General features: G+C 37.2%; 1 protein-coding gene across 8 annotated transcripts in view; it reads left to right on the plus strand.

Annotated features, from left to right (window-relative positions):
- Window positions 1-21,663, plus strand: part of NUP58 (nucleoporin 58) — a 42,395-nt gene that overhangs the window by 13,942 nt on the left and 6,790 nt on the right. For 5 of the 8 annotated variants that reach the window (XM_065050369.1, XM_065050396.1, XM_065050377.1 and 2 more), the window contains exons 11-15: window positions 594-712; window positions 3,543-3,625; window positions 6,577-6,778; window positions 12,727-12,825; window positions 15,767-15,862. In XM_065050369.1, the coding sequence (XP_064906441.1) occupies window positions 594-712; window positions 3,543-3,625; window positions 6,577-6,778; window positions 12,727-12,825; window positions 15,767-15,862 (599 nt within the window). The remainder of the gene's footprint in view (window positions 1-593; window positions 713-3,542; window positions 3,626-6,576; window positions 6,779-12,726; window positions 12,826-15,766; window positions 15,863-21,663) is intronic. The other 3 variants (XM_065050425.1, XM_065050416.1, XM_065050405.1) reach the window with 1 other exon arrangement.

Here is a 21,663-nt window from a genome sequence, read left to right on the forward strand (position 1 = left end):
AGTGGATTATAAGAAAGATGGGGACAGACTTTCTAGTAGGGCCTGTAATGATAGGACAAGAGGTAACGGCTTTAAACTGAAAGAGGGGAGATTCAGACTCAATATAAGGAAGAAATTCTTTATGATGAGGATGGTGGAGCAATGGCACAGGTTGCCCAGAGAGGTGGTAGATGGCCCCATCCCTGGAGACATTTAAGGCCAGGCTGGATGGGGCTCTGAGCAACCTGATCTAGTGGAAGATGTCCCTGCTTATTGCAGGACTAGGTGATCTTTAAAGGTCCCTTCCAGCTGAAACCATTTTAGGATTCTGTGAACTTGATAATAGGATTTATTTTTTTCTTCTTCCTGTGACATTTGTATTGAATGCTTCATAGAATCAGTGTTTTATTTCTACACTTAAGTTAATCTTTCTCACAGATATGAGAAATATTCTTCACTCTCTTTCATCTAGTGGAAGAATGTCAAGAACGTTATAGAAAATAACTGTTGAAGTTAATTACATGAAAATTGTCAGCTGATATAGATCAGATTAAAAAAAAATTGGCAAACTAGTGAAGTTTAATCATAGGGTTTTTTTTGTCGTACTCATCTAGCTACTTCAGAATCTTGGTTGAGCAGTTTGAAGTACAGCTGCAACAATACAGGCAACAAATAGAAGAACTGGAAAATCATCTTACTACTCAAGCAAATAATTCACACATAACTCCACAAGGTAAATGTTTCAATTTTAATATTTCATACATTAAAATGGAGAAATCTTGTACCTCTAAGAAAAACTTAGTAAATTATTTCCTGTTATGGTTGGATTTTCTCATTTAATGTACAGAAATAAGTGTTCAGGTAGAGTCTGAAGCTGTCCAGTGCAAAGATTTGGAATTAAAGGTTAAATTCATAAAGGATCTTGAGCTTTTTGAGACAGATCTAGTTACTGAAGTGCAATTTGTAGATGTGGTTTGATTTGCATAGAGATTTTGATGCTGAGGTACACAGGAGTAGAAATCACAACTTCTCAGCTTCTGAAAAATAGGAAATAAAGAAGCCTAATATGTTTTGCACTCTGTTTTACCTGACTTTAGCACCGTTCTTGTGTAAGAACTGGAGTCTTCTCTAGATTTAACTATGGCACTTGCACAGGAGCTGAAAGTGGAAGTTTGTGACTCTTGGTGGGGCCGGGGCACATCTGAGGCGTTATCTTGGAAACACTTGGACTTCAGTTTTGTGCTGTTCAATCCGTCTATATTTTGCTTTTGTACAATTCCTAGTGAACTCATAAACGTCAAAGAAAGCTCCTGCCTCTTCTCACTGGGTCAGCTCAATCTTGCCTGGTCTATTTATGCTGTTCTGCTTCCAAACAGCTTTTATTGCCTTCAACTGTTGTTCTTGTGCTTAACATAACAGTGAGAAAATCTGTTTTCCTTTCACTTTAGTTTCTGCCTTCCTTCTTCTATCCCTTTCTACTAATATGACTTCTCTGTCCACTTGACATTTTAAGATGAGGTCTTTATAGAACATAACAAAACCCCTTGTAGACAGGAGATATTTTTTTGGCTTGTAAAGTCTGAGAAATTATGCAGTTGTTTGGGATGTAAGGTTCCTTTCAGAAGACTACCATGTTGTCACAAAATGAGGCATGGGGACAAAAATGGCTTTTCTGGGAAAGGTGTTCTGTAGTCTTTGATCTGTAAATCTGAGCTGGATGGACAATCCTGACAAAACATGAAAGTGGATGCATTGACATCCACTATATCTGTCTCCTACCCTTCAGCATCTAGATGTTATAAAGCTGATGTCTGGCACCTTCTATCTTGCGCAGGGCTGTCTGACCAGACGAATACGGAAGTCTGCTCTGCCAGCTCCAGATCAAAATGGGAACTTTTCCTCAGTTTCAAGCCTCTTGGTATTGCTTTGATCTCTGACTGACTTAAATTTAGCCTTGTTTGCTGCTACATCATTCAATCTTGGGATAATCTCTCTGGTCAGAGAATACTGGCTTCTGGATAGTAGTCTTCTGGTTGGTTACCATTCCTGTGATCATAGAAATTTTTATTTTGGGGGCCATTTTAGGTACAAGTGCTGCAATAACCAGTGATTTCAAGTGCACGTCATTTTGTGCCAAATTATACTTGAACATCTTGCCATCACACAATGGTACATAAATTCTAGACCTCATATGTCATAAACAGGAGAGCTGTCTAGACCTAGCTTCCAGAATGGAAGATATGCTGAATCCTGAAGATCCTGTGTCTTTCTGTGTGATCTTCTTTTCTGTCCAGAGTATGAGAGGAATGCATTCCAGATTTTCCTCAGGTTTTTCAGCAGTTTCTGAAGGTAGTTTCTTTTTCTAAAGGTTCTTTGTTTGTATGGGTAAAGCGCAATCTGTTGTGCCAGCATGCTCAGACTGTCAGCACATGATCTACTGACCTAGTCAGCACAATTATGTATGTAGTTTTTACCATGTCAGAAAAACTTCTTTTACCATGCAGGAAACCATGACCCAGAATGTATTGAAAATTTTGAAACGTCTCATGTTCAGTATCACTAAATTGCTTCCAGGCTCTTAGGAAACTTGTGGCCAATCCTCCTAGATACCACTGCCTCCAAAATCCTGTAGGTCGGCCTGAAATTTATTCCCCAGCTTTTCTTTTTCAGAAAGAAATGCAAGTGGTAATGAAGAAATTCCTTTATGGAAGAGACAGAACTTTTCAGTTCAAGAATCATTGCTATACCTACACATCTTTAAGAACTTGGTAGCTACTATGTACATGTCAGTAGGTTACACATGGGTCCTTCAGAGGAAATGCAGAAGCTGATGTTTTTACAGTGAAAGATCAATTCACCACTTTTCTGAAAAGCGTTTTTTGTCAGCAGATGCCTTGTTTTGCCAAAGCCTTTGAGATTTCCCCTTTAATCCTAAAGTTTTACGTTAGTTGTATCAGTGCACTGAAAACACCTTCATATCTGTGTGGGCAGTAGGATAACCTAGATTTAGGACTTTTCTGTAGTCAAGAAGCTCCCCATTGTGTTTCTGTTTATGATACTCTTGTGAGTAGAGCTACAGTAAGAGATCCTGTGATGCTTGTTAATTGTCTTTGAAAAGTAAGTAAAGCTTCCATTCTACTGCTCTTTCTTTGACAAAGTCAACTGAATGCTTAACTGAGCTTAAAGTCAGAAAGACCACAAGATAAATACAAATGCGAGAAAATCCATTTTAACAATATTAGTTTTTAAAAAATGAGGTTAAATGCTCCTATGTAATTAGATGAAGTTAGGTTAAATAATCTTTTTTAGCTTTGCTAAGTGATAGAATCATAGGAATCGAATTGCCATATTAAAAAAAAAAGATAAAAGTGTACTTTCAATAAACTTCTTACCTAATTGCTCTCAAATTCTGTGTTTCTTACAGGCATTTACTTGTTCTCATGCAGTTGTTCTTGTGCTTTGTGCTGTATGGGTTTTGGCTGGGCTTCTTGCTGTGGTATAGACACTAAATCTCTTCTGGTAGTAAGATTGTCACTCACCAATATTTTATGTGCCTCTTACAGATTTGTCAATGGCTATGCAGAAAATCTATCAAACATTTGTAGCTTTAGCTGCACAACTTCAATCAATACATGAAAATGTAAAGGTATGTTGTTTTGATACGTTCCTGTGTATTTAGTGAAAGAACTACAGAGAGTTGCTTTTTGAAAACACATCTGCAGGGTGTTTAGTTTTGGGGTTTTTTTCCCATGTTAAACTAACTGCTTTTAAAAATTTTCAAACTGTTCTGCAGAGGTGCTTTGATTAAAAAGGTAACTTTTTGTCATCTAAAGTGTAATTTGAATTATTTAATTAAATTGATGATAGCAACTGACCATAATCATGTAGGTTACAAAATGTTTTCTATCAAACTCTTTCCCCTTATAATTTTTGATCAATTTTTGAAATGTCTGTCTTTGAGTTCATGTTTGTGTCTTTTGCGTTTTGCCCAATGACCTCTTGATCTCAAGAAAAGAGGATCTAAATCTCCTCTTACTCAAATAGGTAACAGAAAAAAGTCGATATTCATACATAAACATTTTCAACATGCCAAAGAATTTTAGGCAAAATTGTGTTCTGGCTTAATTTTTTTTTAACCTGGTTTTCATGGAAAGTCAAATAATGAAAGAAAACAGACTGTGAAAAAATGCTAATGTACCAAAGATCCTAGTTAGGCTTGTTTTCTCCATCATGGACTCTGGCTTGAGTTTCCCATTCGTGATTCTGGACATATTGATAAAATGTCAATGTTCTACAATCCATAACTTTTCTTGAGATCATCAGAACCCTTGGTTACAAAACAAACAGAAAAAGACACCTTAGAGAAGAGTACAAATGCTTGGGATTGTTTCTGCTAAGCGACTTCCTTAATGCAAGAGCTCTGATAAATATTCTTCTTGTTTCTTTCTCAAAGCTGTTTCTGCACAGTATTGCTAGTTCTATAAACATCTGAAAGTTTTTTTACTTTTCCTGAGTAAAGTTCAGGAATACCAAGGATCTTGTGTGAACTGGATTCCTTGCATTGCATTGGTTCTGTCAGCATGGTAATTCACTGGTTTTACACATACCTGCAATCAGATATTTGTGCTGCTCTTAGCTAACTTGGTTTTGGTACCAGATGTAGAATATATCAGGTCCTTCATAATTTTGGCAGAATTACACAAAAAGGATCTCAAATGTGTCCTGGGCTCTTCTGAGATCTGAGTGTAGCCTCAGGTCATGCAGTGGTCTTTGTCATGGTATGTTTTTGTTCTTCAATATGAAGAGCTGGATTCACATGCAAGTATAAGCAGTAGTACCTTCAGTGCCTTGTCAGTGTGACTGCACAGAAAAGACTTTACTTCTGCTTGAGAAGTATTCTACTGATTGAAACTAAGAAGTTGGTTTGAGGATTGTTGTATCTTTGGGGGATTTTTTTTGAGATTTAATCAAGTGAATAGACATGAGGGCTTATATTTTGGAAGACAATTGTAACTAAAGCTTAAAAATCAGAAAAATTGATGTACTGCTTAAGGGGATTTGTCCTTCTGACCATCTGGTTTAGTTTATCAGACAGGAGATGCTGTGAGAGGAGAGCAGTTAAAGTGCTGTCTCTGTCGTACTTGGTTGTGATATGGTTTGTGAAGGCAGAGCTGTGACCACAATACATTCCTTTGTTAAAAGTTGGCTTTCTGGTTTGTACATACGCTTTGATTCAAAGGTCTGAAGTTGCGGAGAAATGTGACCTGAAACATCTTTGCATTTGCTAAATATATTTGTATCGTGTATGAACATATAGATAGATACATTTTTTTAGTCAAGAGTAAAATGTGCTTGCGCAGGATTCAGGTGGAGAGAGTGTTGTTAAACCATTCAGATCAGCTCTACAATGTCTCTACATTTCTGTTAGCTCCTGTGGCAGTCATTATGACATAATATTAAATCTCAGAGTTTGACAAATGTCTTGTCTCTCCAAGGACAGCACTCTTGATGTGATGATGAGGTCGTTCTTTCTGTGTTTTTCCTGTTGTTGCTGATTGGTATAGGATTGCAGCTGTTCAAATCCTGAGTCAGAATGTTTGGACTGTTAGCTCCTCTTCTTGGAAACAAGTGTATCCTTAGCCAGGAACACAAGACATGGTCTGTCTTCAATAAAATTCAATTCAATGTACTGTTCTGTGGTTTTAATAAATCTATTATGTTTAAAGAATCTCTGTTAGAGGATAGAAATAATTCCATCAGTTCTTTATTGAAGCCATTTATTCTTTTTATGTTACCGAAGACATCCATAGTTCCCTCATAGTTCCCTCAGATAGAAACGGCTCAGGATGAACAGGCCCAGCCAGGGGTTGGCACAGAATGTGAGCTTCTCAGGAGGGATGGAGCATAGGGATAGGGAGGGGGGGACAACACAACAGACTAGGGCTGCTCGTTAGCAGAATTATCTATTGCATTTGTACTGCATTACATTCTTGGTGAAATGCATCAGAAACAAGAGCGAATTCTAAAATTCTGGTATCTTCTTTAGCTTTGTGCTAAAAAAGAAATGCAAGAGTGAAATGAAGGGGAGAAATACAGGTGAAGGTGATAGGGGAGCAAAAACAGACTCCATGCAGAAAGGGTAGCACCAAACAGTATGTTATTTTATGTTACAAGCTAGTGATGTGGCTGTATTTTGCCTCTTAGGTGAGCTAGTACAGTGATAGTACCAGAATTTTGTTGATTTACACTAAGTTCAAAAGATTTTGATACCATTCAGTATGTTAGTCTTTTACACTTGACTGCTTTGCAGAATTTATTTAAGGAACCTGTTCTGGCTGTAGCTGATACAAAAGAGTCCCCTCCAGTTCATAGTCTGACTAGATCCTTTCAGACTGGGGGCTTTTTTTGTTGTGTGTTACTGTTGTTTATTTGGGTTTTGTTTTGAGTGGGGTGTTGTGGTCTGTTTATTTTTGCTTTTTGTTCCTTGTTTTTTTTTTTTTTTAAGGAATTGTTATATATAACTGTCTCTTCCCTTACTAAGTTGAGGTTTTATGTCACATACACTGAACTAAAGTGGCTTCTCCCTACTCCCTGCAGATGCTGAAAGACCAATACCTTGGCTACAGGAAAACCTTTCTGGGGGATGCCATGGATGTGTTTGAGGCGAGACGAGCAGAAGCGAAGAAGTGGCAGAGCGCGCCACGTGTTACCACTGGACCGACCCCTTTCAGCAACATACCAAATGCAGCAGCCGTTGCGATGGCTGCAACACTTACTCAGCAGCAACAGCCTGCTACAGGTCTGAGTGCATTCAAGTTATAGATTATTAGTGTTACAACAATAGTCAATTTGTGTAAAATTTTCTATGAAGTCTTCCTTTGTGTTAGACTAAATCTGAACATTGTGATGAGCAAAGTTACTGATACATAGCCAATAGAAAAATGCAGGGTAGACTTAGCAATAATTATACAACTGATACTTAATCTTGTGAATTTACTTGTATTAGTGACATTTACTGTATTGTTCTAATTTACCCCTTGGAATGTGAGTCTTCACTCTACATCTCTGAATATATATAGTATAGCCTCTTTCCAGAATTGTATGGTTATAGTAAATTATCTCAAATCAGTGAGGAGACAATATCTAAATGCATATTACCTTTTTCTTATGCTAAATTAATAATGCATTTTTATATAGCACTTTGGAACTGTAAAATGAAAAATGCTGTAGAACAGGAAGGATAGTGGAGCAAACATCAGTAGAATAGGAAGACAGATGCCTGGCTTATTATTTTATAGCCAACTCCTTTGTCAGAGTGATGTTGGAGCAGTTTTAGCTAGCAACTCTGCTGTTGCGAGTAAATATTGGAAGGAGTGGATCAGGGGTTCTGTGTGTGCATGTATGCAAGAGGAAAGCCAAAACAGAAATGCATGATCCACTGCTAATGAAGAATGGATACATATGGCAAAGGAAATAATTTAAGGCATCTTAGTTGGCATTGTTATACTAACCAACGCTTCTCGGAGAGAGATTCCTGAATGTAGAGGACTGAGTTAATATTTAATCATTTAACAGAAATGAGATAAATTCAATTTAACTTCAACATGGCTGTGTGTCTTTGTCAGCAAATTATGAAAAGCATAGTTCTACCATTTATTTTCTAAAATGTTATTTATCATAGGTGTACTGAAAGTCGTATTAGCACCTTTCCCTTCTCTTGTCTTATAGCACCAGTCATATTTTGAATGGTTTTAATTAGAAACCAATGCAGCAACCACCCTAAGTTTGGCAAATTATTAGGCTGTCCTTGCCTTCTCCATAGATGGAAAATATAATGAACTTCCCAGTCCTGGCCCTTGTAAACAGCAAGGAGATGAGTTTAAAAGACAAATATTTGAAAATATTTTTAACACAACAAAAAAATTAAGTCTATATGAAATATTTATATTCTAAACTTCCATCGCAGACCACAGTCTTCTTGTTTCTGCTTTGTTAATCCATGGAAATTCTGTTGAAGTGACATCTGAAAGAGTCTAGTTTTAAACAGAAAACATGAGATGAAGTCACACTTTGGAATTTTTAATACAAAAGTGTGGGTTGTGCAGCTTAATGCTGACAAAGTAGTTCCCTTTCCATCTTTCTCCTTGTCTCATGTTTTTTTTAAATAGTCTCCCTGATTACTTGTATAGGATTACTTGCAGGATTACTTGTATATGAAAGTCATGTACTTGGGATGTCACATTTGAAGTTATACCTGCATTTTCTTGAATTGGGTTGAGGGATTTGAACTTTCTCTTCGTAGTCCAGATTTGAATAACTTCAGTAAATTGATGCCACTTATGGCATGACTTTGTGAATATTCTCTTAGGAGTAGGAGTGAAGTGGGGGGAGAGGCAGAATTGACCTGTATCAACACACCTGAGGTAAGGTGCCTTTATACCTTCAGGTATTTTGTAGTGAAAAGAGCAAAGGGAAGTGTGTGTAGATTGGTTTGGGGTGGGTCTTGTTTCAGTTGGTTGTTTTGGCAGAGTATGTCAAAAGCCAAAAATGTGCCAACTCTAAGAGTGATGCAGATGGAACAAAGCCATTAACTTATGTCAAACATGCCAACAAAAGTAAACAACAATTTGTTTACTACTTATTTGGTTGTAATATTGTTACCCTCCATGCAACTCGCTTGAGGACTTGGATAAATAGATGTGGATTGATGTTTTGAGTGGCACTGCAAGGATACTTAAAACGCTAGAAAATACAGTTAAATGGAATTTGAAGTTATCTTCTTTTCTAGCTCAAAACCAGCATTAGTCAGGCCTGAACTATTTCACAGATATCCTGGAATCTTAAAACACTTTTTGCTGGAGAGGAAAATGTCACATCTTTCCTAAATTACTGATTTCAATGCTTGACGTTTTTCCAACAACTTTTCTGAGATTTCTTAGCTTCAAATTAAGGCTGCCACTTTTTGTCTTGGAGTGAAAAAGGAGGGGACTCTACTTTGATTTTTCAGGAATCTTCAGATGATTAAAGACTTCTGTCTCCTAATTTCCTCTCCCGCGTTTGAGTTTTCAGATGGTCATTTGCTGCAGTAAAACTGCAAATGTTTGCATGTTTTAACTCTGTGTTATATTACTATGAATTGGATAAACTATCTGCTAGAAGTTAAAATCACACATTTCTTTGCAAGATGTAGATCATGAAGAGGGGGATGGTAGAAGGTTATGAGAGAAAAGACTATGAAATGAGGTGTATATGAAGTAGGGAGAGGGGAGTGTCTTTGTAATACCTGATGTGATGTTGCTGTTCTTGAAGATAAGAATAAAACAAGAAAATTAATCTGGGCTTTAAAGTTATTGAGTGAAATATAATATATGGTACTCTAGTATTGAGGGATCAGGATGGTTAGCTTCTTTTTTTAAAAAAAAAAAATGTTTACATGGTTAAGTCTGTTTCATAAGATTAGTTAGTTACTGTACTTTCTTTGAAAAAGATAATCTATTTTGATGTTGTGTTCAGAAGTCAAAGTAGCTACATCTAAGCTGTGGGATCAGGGAGTGTTTCCCCAGTTCCTGGGTGTAGATATGCACCCTATTTATGTTCTCTCTGTATGCCAAGATGTGTCTGGCTTCTCTTGAAACAAATAAAACCAGCAGATACTGGCCATATGGAAGAAAGGGAGCAAAGACGTGCTTCACTGGTTTCCTGGGACAGATAATCAGGACACCAGGAACATGGCATGCACACTGAAGCGCAATTTTTGTGCATTTTTTTTGAAGCAAGAGTTATTAAAATTATGCTTAAGTCTTGTCTGCACACCACCTTTCTCCCTAGCTCAGCACTTTTACTCTGAGCGCAGCTTCCCTGGTCACAGCGAGGCTGTTTGTGCTTCTGTGCAGTAGCAGCTAGAGGTTTAACTGCTGCCTCGCCTGCACCTTCCCTGAGCAATCTTGAATGGCATGGAAATTAAAATGATGGTGGCTAGTCTACATACTGTTACTGATGGGATTGAAGTAAAAGATTTTAAACTAAATTAAAGCCCAGTGAACTAAGAGCTGTAAATGCACCAGGCTGAAACTGATGTTTTTCTGGTAAGACTAAGTTATCTTAACAAAATGCTTTTCTTCAAACTCACCTTTCCTTCTCTAAAAATGAATGAAGTACCCCCCCTAACAACTTAGTTACTCTTTCCTTAACTGGTGAAGTGCACAGTCAGTCAAATCATTATCAAGCTATTAGCGCACTGTTATATTTTGACTTGGCTCTGTATGAGATTAAAGTGCTCATGGAAAAGGATACTAAAATCTCTGTAGCACTTAAAAATTTTATTGTATAATTTGATATTAACCTTGGTTAAAATTAGTCAGTGTATTACTTTGTCAGAATCAGATCGAAGCTGTGACACTAAATTTGTTCACTGTTAGGACCAACTGCAATTTTAAAAATGGCAGTATGTCACTTCAGGGAATCTGGCTGGCCTGCCTGGACTCTGTAGTGGGTCCCATTCATTAAACAAATGCTCTATGGGGCAAATGTGTCAAGTTTTAAAATGTTAAAAGATTTGTTATAAGGAATTTGTCATGTACCTATAATAGCCAGAAGTGCCAATTTTTTGCTAGTACTTTTGGCACTGAAGAATCTTTATTACGAGTTTTTTGCTATGGAAAATTATGTTTACTTACAAAACTATAATTATGTTTACTTACAAGAGCTATAAATAGCAATGATGCCTTCAGAACGTTATGGTACAAAATCAACAAAAATCGTATGCCGTTGCTCAATGAAAAGCTTGTTAGCCTAAGGCATAAGATCCTGTTTATATAATGTAAGGTGTTTTAGAATAATGTTTTTTACTGGCTCTAAAAAGCATGTTGCATTGGGAAAAAAGCTTGGCCTGGAGGACTGTAGGGTCGTTTTAATTTCTTCCACTAACAGTGCCTCCTAAGGAGACAGAACCTGTGCACTTGAGAAGGAACTGGATATGTGTTTTGGCGTTCTTCTTTTAGTTTATTAGATGACTAAGTGACTTGTGTAAGGTTTTTTGTTTCTAATGATAACATTTTTTTCTTATTTTTCAAGAGCTGCTAGGTAGGTGTTATCAGTATTTAAACTGGATGTAAAGAAGTCTGAAATCTGTGTGAAAATTTGTCATTACAAAATCTGATATACTTTTTTTTTAGTTGAAAAAATAGCTTGAGTTTCAAAAGTACTCCCTGCTAAGCAGAGACTGAAAGCTAAACAACTTTCATTGCCCTTAAAATTTAGTTTAACACTATTTTGAGTATACAGATGTCATTTAGCTTGGATCACATAAGATTTTGTGTTCCTAGCAAAAATGTTACTTTTCAATATACAGTGCCTTTCACTTGATTCAAAATGATTTCCCATTGAAATCTTCAAATACTGAAATGATTTTAAAAGCTTGAAATATGGACATTTTAAAACCCTAGATAAATATTGATAACAGGAAACTTTGCAGTCTGAAGGAAGAAATTTTGAATGAAACTAAACCCGAATGTCATAGGGGTTTAGGAAAAAGACTGAAATAATCTGAGCTTTATAGTAATGTTTGAATAAACCATCACTTTGACAGATACATTAAATAAAGTGCGTTCAAAGGAGGAGAAGGCTATCTTGAAGAAAGGCGTGAATGTCTGTGGATTAAGAGTTTGGCACTGTATTTTCAATGGTTAAACTTTTTAACTAGTGCACTGAAAACTGTTTGAAAAAGACAGGAATATAAGATTGTACTGTGAAAACTGTCAAAATATTGATTATTTATCAGAATTAATTATTTTAAAATGTGTTAGTGATGGGCTAGGAAGTTGACTCTTTATTCCCCAATGCTTTAAAAAAAACAAACAAAAAAAAGGAACCGAGGCTGTAAATTTCATCTTGGCAGACTGAAAATGTTTTTTGACAGTCCTGCATCTTACTGTGAATATGCAGGGAAAGTACTGTCAATTTTTTTTTAATTATGGGACAAACTGACTCTGAAATTTTGAATGTATCTACTTCATTAAGGTACACAGAACTGTGCCTTTTGTACATGTTTTAAACAGGTGTTTTCACTAGTTTACTTGATTGAATGGTGTTATGTAGCAGAGCTTAACAGAACTCAGTTATCACTTGTGTGGAAAATAATTGAATTGTCATGTTACTGTGTAATTGACTTGCTTAAAAATGAACAATAAATTTAATAAAATAAAGTCATTGTCTTGTTTTTTATCTTAGTGTTCTGTTTAAATTTGGATATAATATTTGAGTAGTTTTGAAGGTTCTTATTTATTAAGTTAACTTTTAGTAATATAGTTTTAGTTACATTAATGTCAGTTCTTATATTTTTAATTCGAAGGTTTTCCCTTATTCTGATCTATTAACACAGGTGGCAAAATGTTGTTACCTATGAGTTCTCTCAAGGTCTTAATTAATGTTTTGAAGTTTAAGGTGAGACTGGCTAACTTTTAAAAATACTAAATGATGTTATTATTATTATTATGGGTTTTTTAGCTTTGATTCGTTTCACCTTATCACAATTGGTGCTCTCTTAGACTTTTACCAGGCAGATGTAGAGGCAGACAGTGATACAGTTAAGTGAGGAATTCTGATGAGGTGAAGTTTGGGATCTTAATGGGATTTGTTGAAAGCAATGATGTTCACATTATCAAATATTTGAATAAATAAATAAATAAATAAAGGACCTCTTTACTATGAAAGAGTAAGGCAAGTTTGTTCTCATTTTTTTTATACCAGGGCCACAGCCATCTCTGGGAGTTAGTTTTGGAACGCCATTCGGCTCAGGTATTGGCACTGGCTTGCAATCAAGTGGCTTAGGTTCTTCAAGCCTTGGAGGTACACTTTAACTTTTCTAATCTTTCATTGAATTATTATACCGCACATCTGAATCTCTTGCAAACCTTTAACTCCACTGAGAGGATGATCTGTTTCAGGGAGAGACCTTACAATTTGGCAGTCTGTGCTTTCCAAACTTCTTCATGCCTTGCAGAAGGAGTTGCTAAGGCTAAGAAGCCATTGTAGTGTAAACCCAAGATGAAGTAATCGCATATAAGTTCTGGTCCTAAAGCTAGGGAAGCACATCAAGTACATCCTCTTGTAACTACAACTTCCCTTTACATCTATGAAAGTTAGACACCTGAGAGATTGGATCATGCTGTAGCTGAATTTTTTTCACCTGGATGTACAACTGTTAACTGTAGAGACCCTTTTCTGCTTGGCTGAAGATAAGAGTAAATGCTAAAAATTACTAGAGTTTTGGGATCCTGCTTGCTGAAACATATTTGCTTTAGCGATCACTCTGTCCCTCAGTGCTGAGGTGGAAAAAAATCCCTCCTCAAGCTGAAAAATCAACATTTGAAAATGAGGGAAAAATAACTTACTAAAATGTTAATAGTGCTGGTGGGGAATATATTCCAAGAGGACACGTAACTCTGAAACAGTAGGTGGTAATAAAAAAACCCCATGAAATTCATGTAGACATTTTCATTTAAATGTAATGAATTCTCAGTAGTAGAACTACAAGTAGAATCTAAGTGATTAGTAGAATCTAATCTGTGTGTAAATTTCCTGTCTATAAAGGTCAGGGGTTCCTACAGTGCAAGTCAAAGGACACTGGTGTTCTCTGCAGCTTTTGTACAAAATCTGCAAAGAAAATTATTACATCTACTGAGCACAAACATGATGTGTTGTGGTTTTTCTTGTTACATCCTTTCCTCTCTGCAGCCTCAGTCTGCATCCCCACATTTTGCCTCTTTATGAGCCGAACATGGGAATCAGTTTTGTAACGTATTTGAAATAATAAAACATCACTCGGTATTGGAAAGATGTACTTGGATCTTACATCCGTTTACCTTAAATTATCATATTGAAATGATCCTTAAGTCTACCAATGTCCCTTCTCATCAGTTTTTAAGGTGTTTAGATAAAAGGAAGTCTGTACCTCTAAAGAGGAAAAATAACTTGAGAATAGTGAGCTCCTACAATGTTTTAAATGCCTTGAGGGGCGAGGGGAGAGAAAAACAAAAACTACAATAAAATTCTTCCTTTTCAACCAAAGAGATTGTAGACTAAAGATTGTTTACATCTGTTCACCAATCTTGCCAATGCAAATTAGAGAACATTTTCTTTTAAATTGATGGACAACTGCTTCTAGTTTTGACTTAGAGGCCTTGTATATTTTTTTTCCTAGTTCTCTGTTTAGGGAAGGCATTTGCTTGTGTTTCATCTATTCTGTATTAATTTGCAAAATGTTCATCTTTTGACAAATCAAGAACAGTATCTGATAGAAGCAAGTGTAGAGGAATAAAGGAATATGTGCAATATATCCTGCAGGTGTGCTCTTGGAAACAAATTAGCAGAATGAATACTTAAGATTTTTTTTATCTTAGGGTTGTTGGGGTTTGGTTTTTGTTGTGGTTTTGGTGGTTGGTGGTTTGTTGTGGGGTGTGTTTTTTTTTTTTTTTTTTTGGTGTGTGTTGGTTTGGGGTTTGTTTTTTTTTTTTGAACAGGACAATTTTTAATGTATACTCTTGAAACATCATTTTAATTGGGGAATTTTGCTCTCTTTCCATGATAAATATTCAATTAATTTTGCTGGTGATAAACACTGAGGCTTTTGCATTTAAGTATTTAACATACGTAGCTATGCTTGATTAAATATTTGGAGACACCTTGCCTGACCATTGGTAATTCGTTTCAAACTAGGACAAAAGAGTATATCATTTAAATAAACTATCCTACATTCAAATGATAATTGCGTTATATACCCTTAAAACTCTTATTTGATTTTGAAATTGCAGAAGACTATAGAATGCTGCTTCAGATAGTGTCTTCAGTCATTACTAGTTTTAAAATCTAAAAATTTTCTCTAAAGGCTCAATTTGCAGTAAAATACAAGTATTTTTCCTGACACTTGAGACTCAAGATGGGGACATAATTACCTCAAATGTAAATACTGCTCTTTTTTTTAAAAAAAAAAAAACAAACAACGAACTCTTGAGACAACGGAAAACAGAAAGTGTTGTTTTCTTACTGTTTCTTTTGTCTGACCTTTGTATCAAACTGCAACTATCAGCTTTTCCTTTGAAGTCATCTCATATTAACCCAATTTGAAATCTTGAAGTATTTATATTATCAAATTATGAATACCAATTACAAAATTAACAGAATTATTTTTATTACAACTACATGTTTATGCCTGCCCTTTATATGATAATTTTTCCTGTTAAATATTGTGAAATTAAGTTTAAGCTGTTTTGTGGTTTATTAGATAAAGCTGATCCCAAATAAGCGGACCAGGACCCAACTCTAAAATAAGCCAAATGTAAACTCAAAAACAATTTTACTGTTTTAAGCATAGAAAATTTTTCTTTTAGAGTTGTGGATGAAGATTGCAGCTTTCTGTTAGAAAAGTTGTATCGCTTGTTTTCTTAGTTTTGGCCCATTTTGTTACCATTTTCTTGTCAATTTAACAGCAATTCAATAGCAAATTTGTAAGCTGATAGTTTACTTCACCTGTTTCTGTAGTTTTTCCTTTACTCAATTTTGTATTTTGAAGGAAGTATTTTTCTCCAATCTTCTCTTATTTGCGGTTTTCTTAATACTGCATTGAGAATAAAATAGTCTTGAGGCAATAATCTTCAGAGTATTTGTTAACCAAATAATGCTTAGAATTATGTTTAGTTTTAGAATATTTGCCCAAAACCGACGTGTCTTTAATTGCTGTGTCTGTAATTTTTTTTTTTTTTGTTGTATGTCTTTACTATTATTCTTCTAGGATTTGGAAGTAGCTCTGCCTTTGGGAGCAGTGCCACAGGAGCATCATCATTTGGGTTTGGAACCACAAGTAAACCATCAGGAAGTCTAAGTGCAGGTTGGTTCTTTTTTCGTGAATTCAAGTTTATGTTAAGGCAAAAGTGTTATAATCAAACTGCTACACTCAGTCTAGGTAAGTTGCTGAAACAAATGTACTTAGAGTTGCATGTGTATATAGCCATTAAAGTTACTATTTACTTGCTAAATACACATTTTCAGAGAAGCATTTAGGTTCTGTTAAAGGTCTCCTAGGTGGACAGTACTGAGTGAGCATTAATGTATTCCATTTGATGGAATCAGATCAGATGCATCAGATTGGATAAGATGCAGTCTGAGGCACAGAAATGCAGTTACTACTTGAATGCACAGGCTATACAGTTACTAAGCTATTGAAATTAGTGTATAAGTTTCTGACAAATATACCAGTAATTTGACTTCCTGTATTTACAAGTAAAGTTAAAATTATTTTTCAGAGACCAGAAAAAACTGTTTATCTGCTGATTCTTTCTATTTGAATACAATATTCTTTCTATTTGAATAGTAAGTTGTAGGTATTGTTTCTCTGTATATATCCATAATTCATTGTGTTAACTACTTTGAAAACATGTGTCAATTAAACTACTTGGTACTTGTTTTACTTTGGTTCAGTTTTGTTGGTGACGAGGAAATGAAAACACGAATGTAATTGCTCCTTTTACCTTAGATGTCTGAAATCTCAAGTCACTTCTATAGGTTGCATCTCCATTTACTTTTTAAATAGGAGTTTATTTTTGAGGCAAATAGCTTACTATAGTCTGTCTTACAGTCTTTCCTCAATGACAGATTGAAAGCATATAATGTCTCCTGGGATTGACTTCTGATAGCATATTTATTTTTTAAAAGCAAAATGTTTTGATTTGTTTTCTAACTGCTGTTGTTACAAACATAGCAAGTGACTGGTATATATTAGTAAGTGCCCAGTACATTAGCTTGAACCAGCCTTGTGTTAGTTGCCCTGCATTTTGTTTTGCTTCTTTTCCTTGGTTAGTGTTGGATTATGCTGTCAAATTAGGCCTGTAAAATACCTTAAGCTTTGAATTATATTATAAGGTGGAAATAGCTCACTAAACTGGCTGTGAAACATTCATGAATGTGTAACAGTCTAGTAAATTCTTGATAGAACATCTCTGATTTTGCAATATGCAGTGTCTAAGCATCAACCTTTTTTTTGCTTCGTTAGTTTTTAATATCAGAAACATGAAAACTTACACTGTTTACATATTTATCTTGTAGATTATTTTTCCTGAGTGTATATTACATTACTGATGATTAATCTTTATATAAATCACAGAATCAAAGAATGTTAGGGATTGGAAGGGACCTCGGAAGATCATCTAGTCCAATCCCCCTGCTGTAGATAAGGTTACACAGGAAGGTGTCCAGGTGGGTTTTGAATGTCTCCAGAGGAGGAGACTCCACAACCCCCCTGGGCAGCCTGTTCCAGTGTCTGTCACCCTCACTGAGAAGAAGTTTTTTCTCATACTTAAGTGGAACCTGCTGTTCCAGTTTGTACCTACTGCCTTTTGTCCTATCATTGGCTGTCACCAAGAAGAGCCTGGCTCCATCCTTGTGACACTCACCCTTTACTTATTTATAAACATTAATAAGTTCACCCTTCAGTCTCCTCTTCTCCAAGCTAAAGAGACCCGGCTCCCTCAGCCTTTCCTCATAAGGGAGATGCTCCACTCCCTTAATCATCTTTGTTGCCTTGTGCTGGACTCTCTCCAGCAGTTCCCTGTCATTTTTGAACTGAGGGGCCCAGAACTGGACACAATATTCCAGGTGTGGTCTCACCAGGGCAGAGTAGAGAGGAAGGAGAACCTCTCTCGACCTACTAACCACCCCCCTTGTAATAGACCCCAGGATGCCATTGGCCTTCCTGGCCACAAGGGCACAGTGCTGGCTCATGGTCATCCTGCTGTCCACCCCAGGTCCCTTTCCCCTACACTGCTCTCTAACAGGTCGCTCCCCAACCTATACTGGAACCTGGGGTTGTTCCTACCCGGATGCGATACTCTACACTTTCCCTTGTTGTATTTCATTAGATTTTTCCCCGCCCAACTCTCCAGCCTGTCCAGGTCTTGCTGGATGACAGCACAGCCTGCTGGCGTGTGAGCCACTCCTCCCAGCATGGTGTCATCAGCAAACTTGCTGACATTGCACTCTGTTCCCTCATCCAAGTCATTAATGAATATATTGAATAATACTGGCCCCAGTACTGACCCCTGAGGCACTCCACTAGATACAGGCCTCCAACTAGACTCTGCCCCATTGGCCATGACTCTCTGGCTTCTTTCCTTCAGCCAGTTTGCAACCCACCTCACTACCTGATTGTCCAGACCACACTTCGTCAGTTTAGCAGGAAGGATGCTGTGGGAGACTGTGTCAAATGCTTTACTGAAGTCACAGTAGACCACATCCACCACTCTGCCATCATCTATCCACCTCGTTATGTCCTAATAAAAGGCGATGAAGTTGGTGAAGCACGACTTCCCCTTGGTGAAGCCATGTTGACTGCCCCTAATGATCCTCTTATCCCTGATATGCCTTGAGATGGCACCAAGAATAAGTTGTTCCATCACCTTTCCAGGGATGGAGGTGAGGCTGACCCCGGGTCCTCCTTCTTGCCCTTTTTGAAGACTGGAGTGACATTTGCTTTCCTCCAGTCTTCAGGCACCTCTCCCATTCCCCATGACTTAGCAAATATGATGGAGAGAGGCCTAGCAATGACTTCAGCCAGCTCCCTCAGCACCCATGGGTGCATCCCATCTGGACCCATGGATTTACAGATGCCCAGATTGCTTAATTGCTCCCTATCCCAGTCCTCATCAACTAAGGCAGGCTCCTCCAATGTCCTGACTTCCTCTGGGACCTCAGCGGTACAGGGCTCCTCAGGACAGCCTCTGGCAGAGTAGACAGAGACAAGGCGGCATTCAGTAACTCTGCCTTCTCTGTATCTTCTGTCACCAGGGCACCCACCCCATTCATCTGTGGGCCTACGTTGCCTCTGGTGTTAGTTTTATCTGCCACGTATTTGAAAAAGCTCTCTCTGTTGTCCTTGACCCCTCTTGCCAGGTTTAATTCTAAGGAGGCCTTAGCTTTCCGAGTTGCCTCCCTACATCCTTTGACAACAGCCTTATATTCTTCCCAAGTGGCCAGCCCCTCCTTCCTTGATCTGTAAATTCTCTTCCGCTTGAGCTTGCCCAGCAGTTCCCTGTTTAACCACGCAGGTCTCCTGGCTCCCTTCCTTGACTTCCTGCATGTCGGGATGCTCTGATCTTGAGCTTGGTAGAAGCAGTATCTGAATGCTAACCATCTTGGGCCCCTTTACCTTCAAGTATCCTTGTCTACAGGATCTCCCCTAGCAATTGTTTGAAAAGACCAAAGTTTGCCCTGCTGAAGTCCAGGGTTGCAATTCTGCTTGGTATTCTGTTCCTGACACAAACTGCCCCTTAATTTTCACTCACAGACTCTCAACTCGCTCCTTGTCCACCCCTGGACAGTACTCAATACACACCTTTCCCACATATCACTGTCTGGACTGGTGTCTTATACAACCAGCCGTTACCAAAGAATCCAGAACCCTGCCTGTAGCACCAGTCTTGTAGCCTGTCATTTACGGACTGAAAATAGTATTGCAGCATTTCAAAGTGCCAAGTTACAAAGTATCTAATTTAGGTTGTAGCATATTTAAAAATATAGTTAGAAAACTAGTTATATGGGTTAGTCGTCCAATATTAATGAAGTATCAAACCAAAGTAAACAGCAAGTCTGTCTTAGTTATGGTGATGGTGTGCAGGGACAATTTTGCTCTGTTCTTCAAACCAGGCTGTGTCACGGTGGCAGTGCCCCCAATCTCTTTAGCAGTGAGGGAGTTGAACCCAATAAAATGAAGATTGTTTTCAATTATCTCAAAAGTCTTAGCTATAAAAAGTGGTAACCAGGAATATAAAAGATGAAATGTAATTCCTGTCATTTTGTGCTTATAAAGTGGTCATGAAAATCCTGATCTAGCCTAGGATTATAGAATAGAAACCTCCATAAAAATTTGGTAGCCCAGAAGCATATTAACTCTTATATTCAAAATCCTATGCCGTAATAGCTTCTGGGTTGTTCATGATCTTTAGTTTAATTTTGTTGTGGGTGTATGAGTGGGCTTGAGTTATGCCCAAGGCCAGCCAGGTTATAGGGTTTTTTAAATTTCAATGTGTCTTGTTTCTTAGATAACACTTACAGGATTCTGAAACAATATTCTGGTTCATAACACCGTGTGATAGTTGTATCTTGTTTCTAAATAGTTTTATTTTGAAAAAACTAGGAAAATGGGCTGAATATGGGATATACCATCCTTACTGCTTGTGTTCAGATGTGAGCACTTAAATATTTTCCCAGACTAATGTCTAGTAAGTATTCCATCACCCTGTCCTTCTAGGCTGCTTAGATAGTACCTCAGATCTTCTCCACATGCATTCCATCAGTTTGTTCTTATTTTAGAATGAAAATTATAGATCACTAAATTGCTTGTCAAGTGTTTATAAGTTATGAGCTAGATTTAATTGCTTTAAAAGACTTGAAAATGTTTCTAGTAGTACTACTGCTCTTCTGAACTCAAGTTTGTGTGTTTAAAAATTCTGTGTCTTCTGAAAGTACTTGTGTCTTCTAATAGTAAATTTTACTTAGTCCAGGAGCAGTTTGTTTTGTCCACTGTGCCAGTAGATGAGAAGCAGAGCAACTACAGACTGCTCTCCATTTCTTTCATGGACACAATTGCAACATGGAACAAGTTGCCCAGGCTTCCCTCTGAAACACAGACAGACACTGTGGAAAGCTGACTCTAAATCAAGTTACAATTAATTCCTATTCTTACTCATTTGATGGCAACTGAAAAGGCCGAATTGGGTTGGATGTTTTAAAAAGCATCACTCCCAAAGTGATGAGAAAAGGAAAAAAATTAGCACTGAATTTATGAAGTTAAGGGGGGCTGTACACACACACTATTTTTGTGAAAACTGAGATGCTACATATGCTTTGAAGAGCTGAGTTGAGAATTTGTTTTGAAGACTTGTTTTAATTGAAGAATAGCAGCCTCAATACATGGGTTAAGAGACAATCAAGTAGAGTCATGGGTGGACATACTAATATGGCTGAAAAATAGACCTGAATAGAATCCATGTGTAACTACGTGCAGCTTTTTGACTGGCGTTGTATAGCCTCTGTATCTAAGTTGTGCTGGAAATCCTCTTTGATTTAGAGCACAACTGTAGTGTGAGGGTTGAGGGAGGGAACAGGTTGCCTTTGATATCTGCTGAGCTGCTGCATATCCCTGTAGCATTAAAATAAGTGCTGGTAGGGGAGGTATGTATCTCCTGTTTGGCTCACCTCTCTAAAGGGCTGACAAGCAGAGATGCAAAAGCCCAATGAATAAACTGTACTCTGAGGTCCTTTGGAAACATGCTAAATCTATGCCCTTGAAGGGCAGATTGTCATTTACTTCCTGAAAATAATTGTTTACACCTAAGTAATACTAATTTCAGCAAAGAAATCATTGATCACACAGCTATAATTCAAGACTTTGTGACTGCTCCCTCTAGAACTGAGCTATTCCGGTAGTGATCTCTTTCTTTGCAAGGGGAATAAGACTGATGTATACTTTGTTCAAGGATTTTTCCTGAAGTGTTTTCATCTGAGTATTCTGCTTTAGAGTTTGCTTTACTTTTAAGTAAAGAACTTCATACCATGGCCTTGTTATGCTGCCATGACTTCACGAAACTATTTAGATGAGTTTCACTTCTGCCTTTCTATGCTTTTGTGCTTGCTCTA

Source organism: Columba livia, chromosome 1 (assembly GCF_036013475.1).
Source record: "Columba livia isolate bColLiv1 breed racing homer chromosome 1, bColLiv1.pat.W.v2, whole genome shotgun sequence".
Taxonomy (NCBI): domain Eukaryota; kingdom Metazoa; phylum Chordata; class Aves; order Columbiformes; family Columbidae; genus Columba; species Columba livia.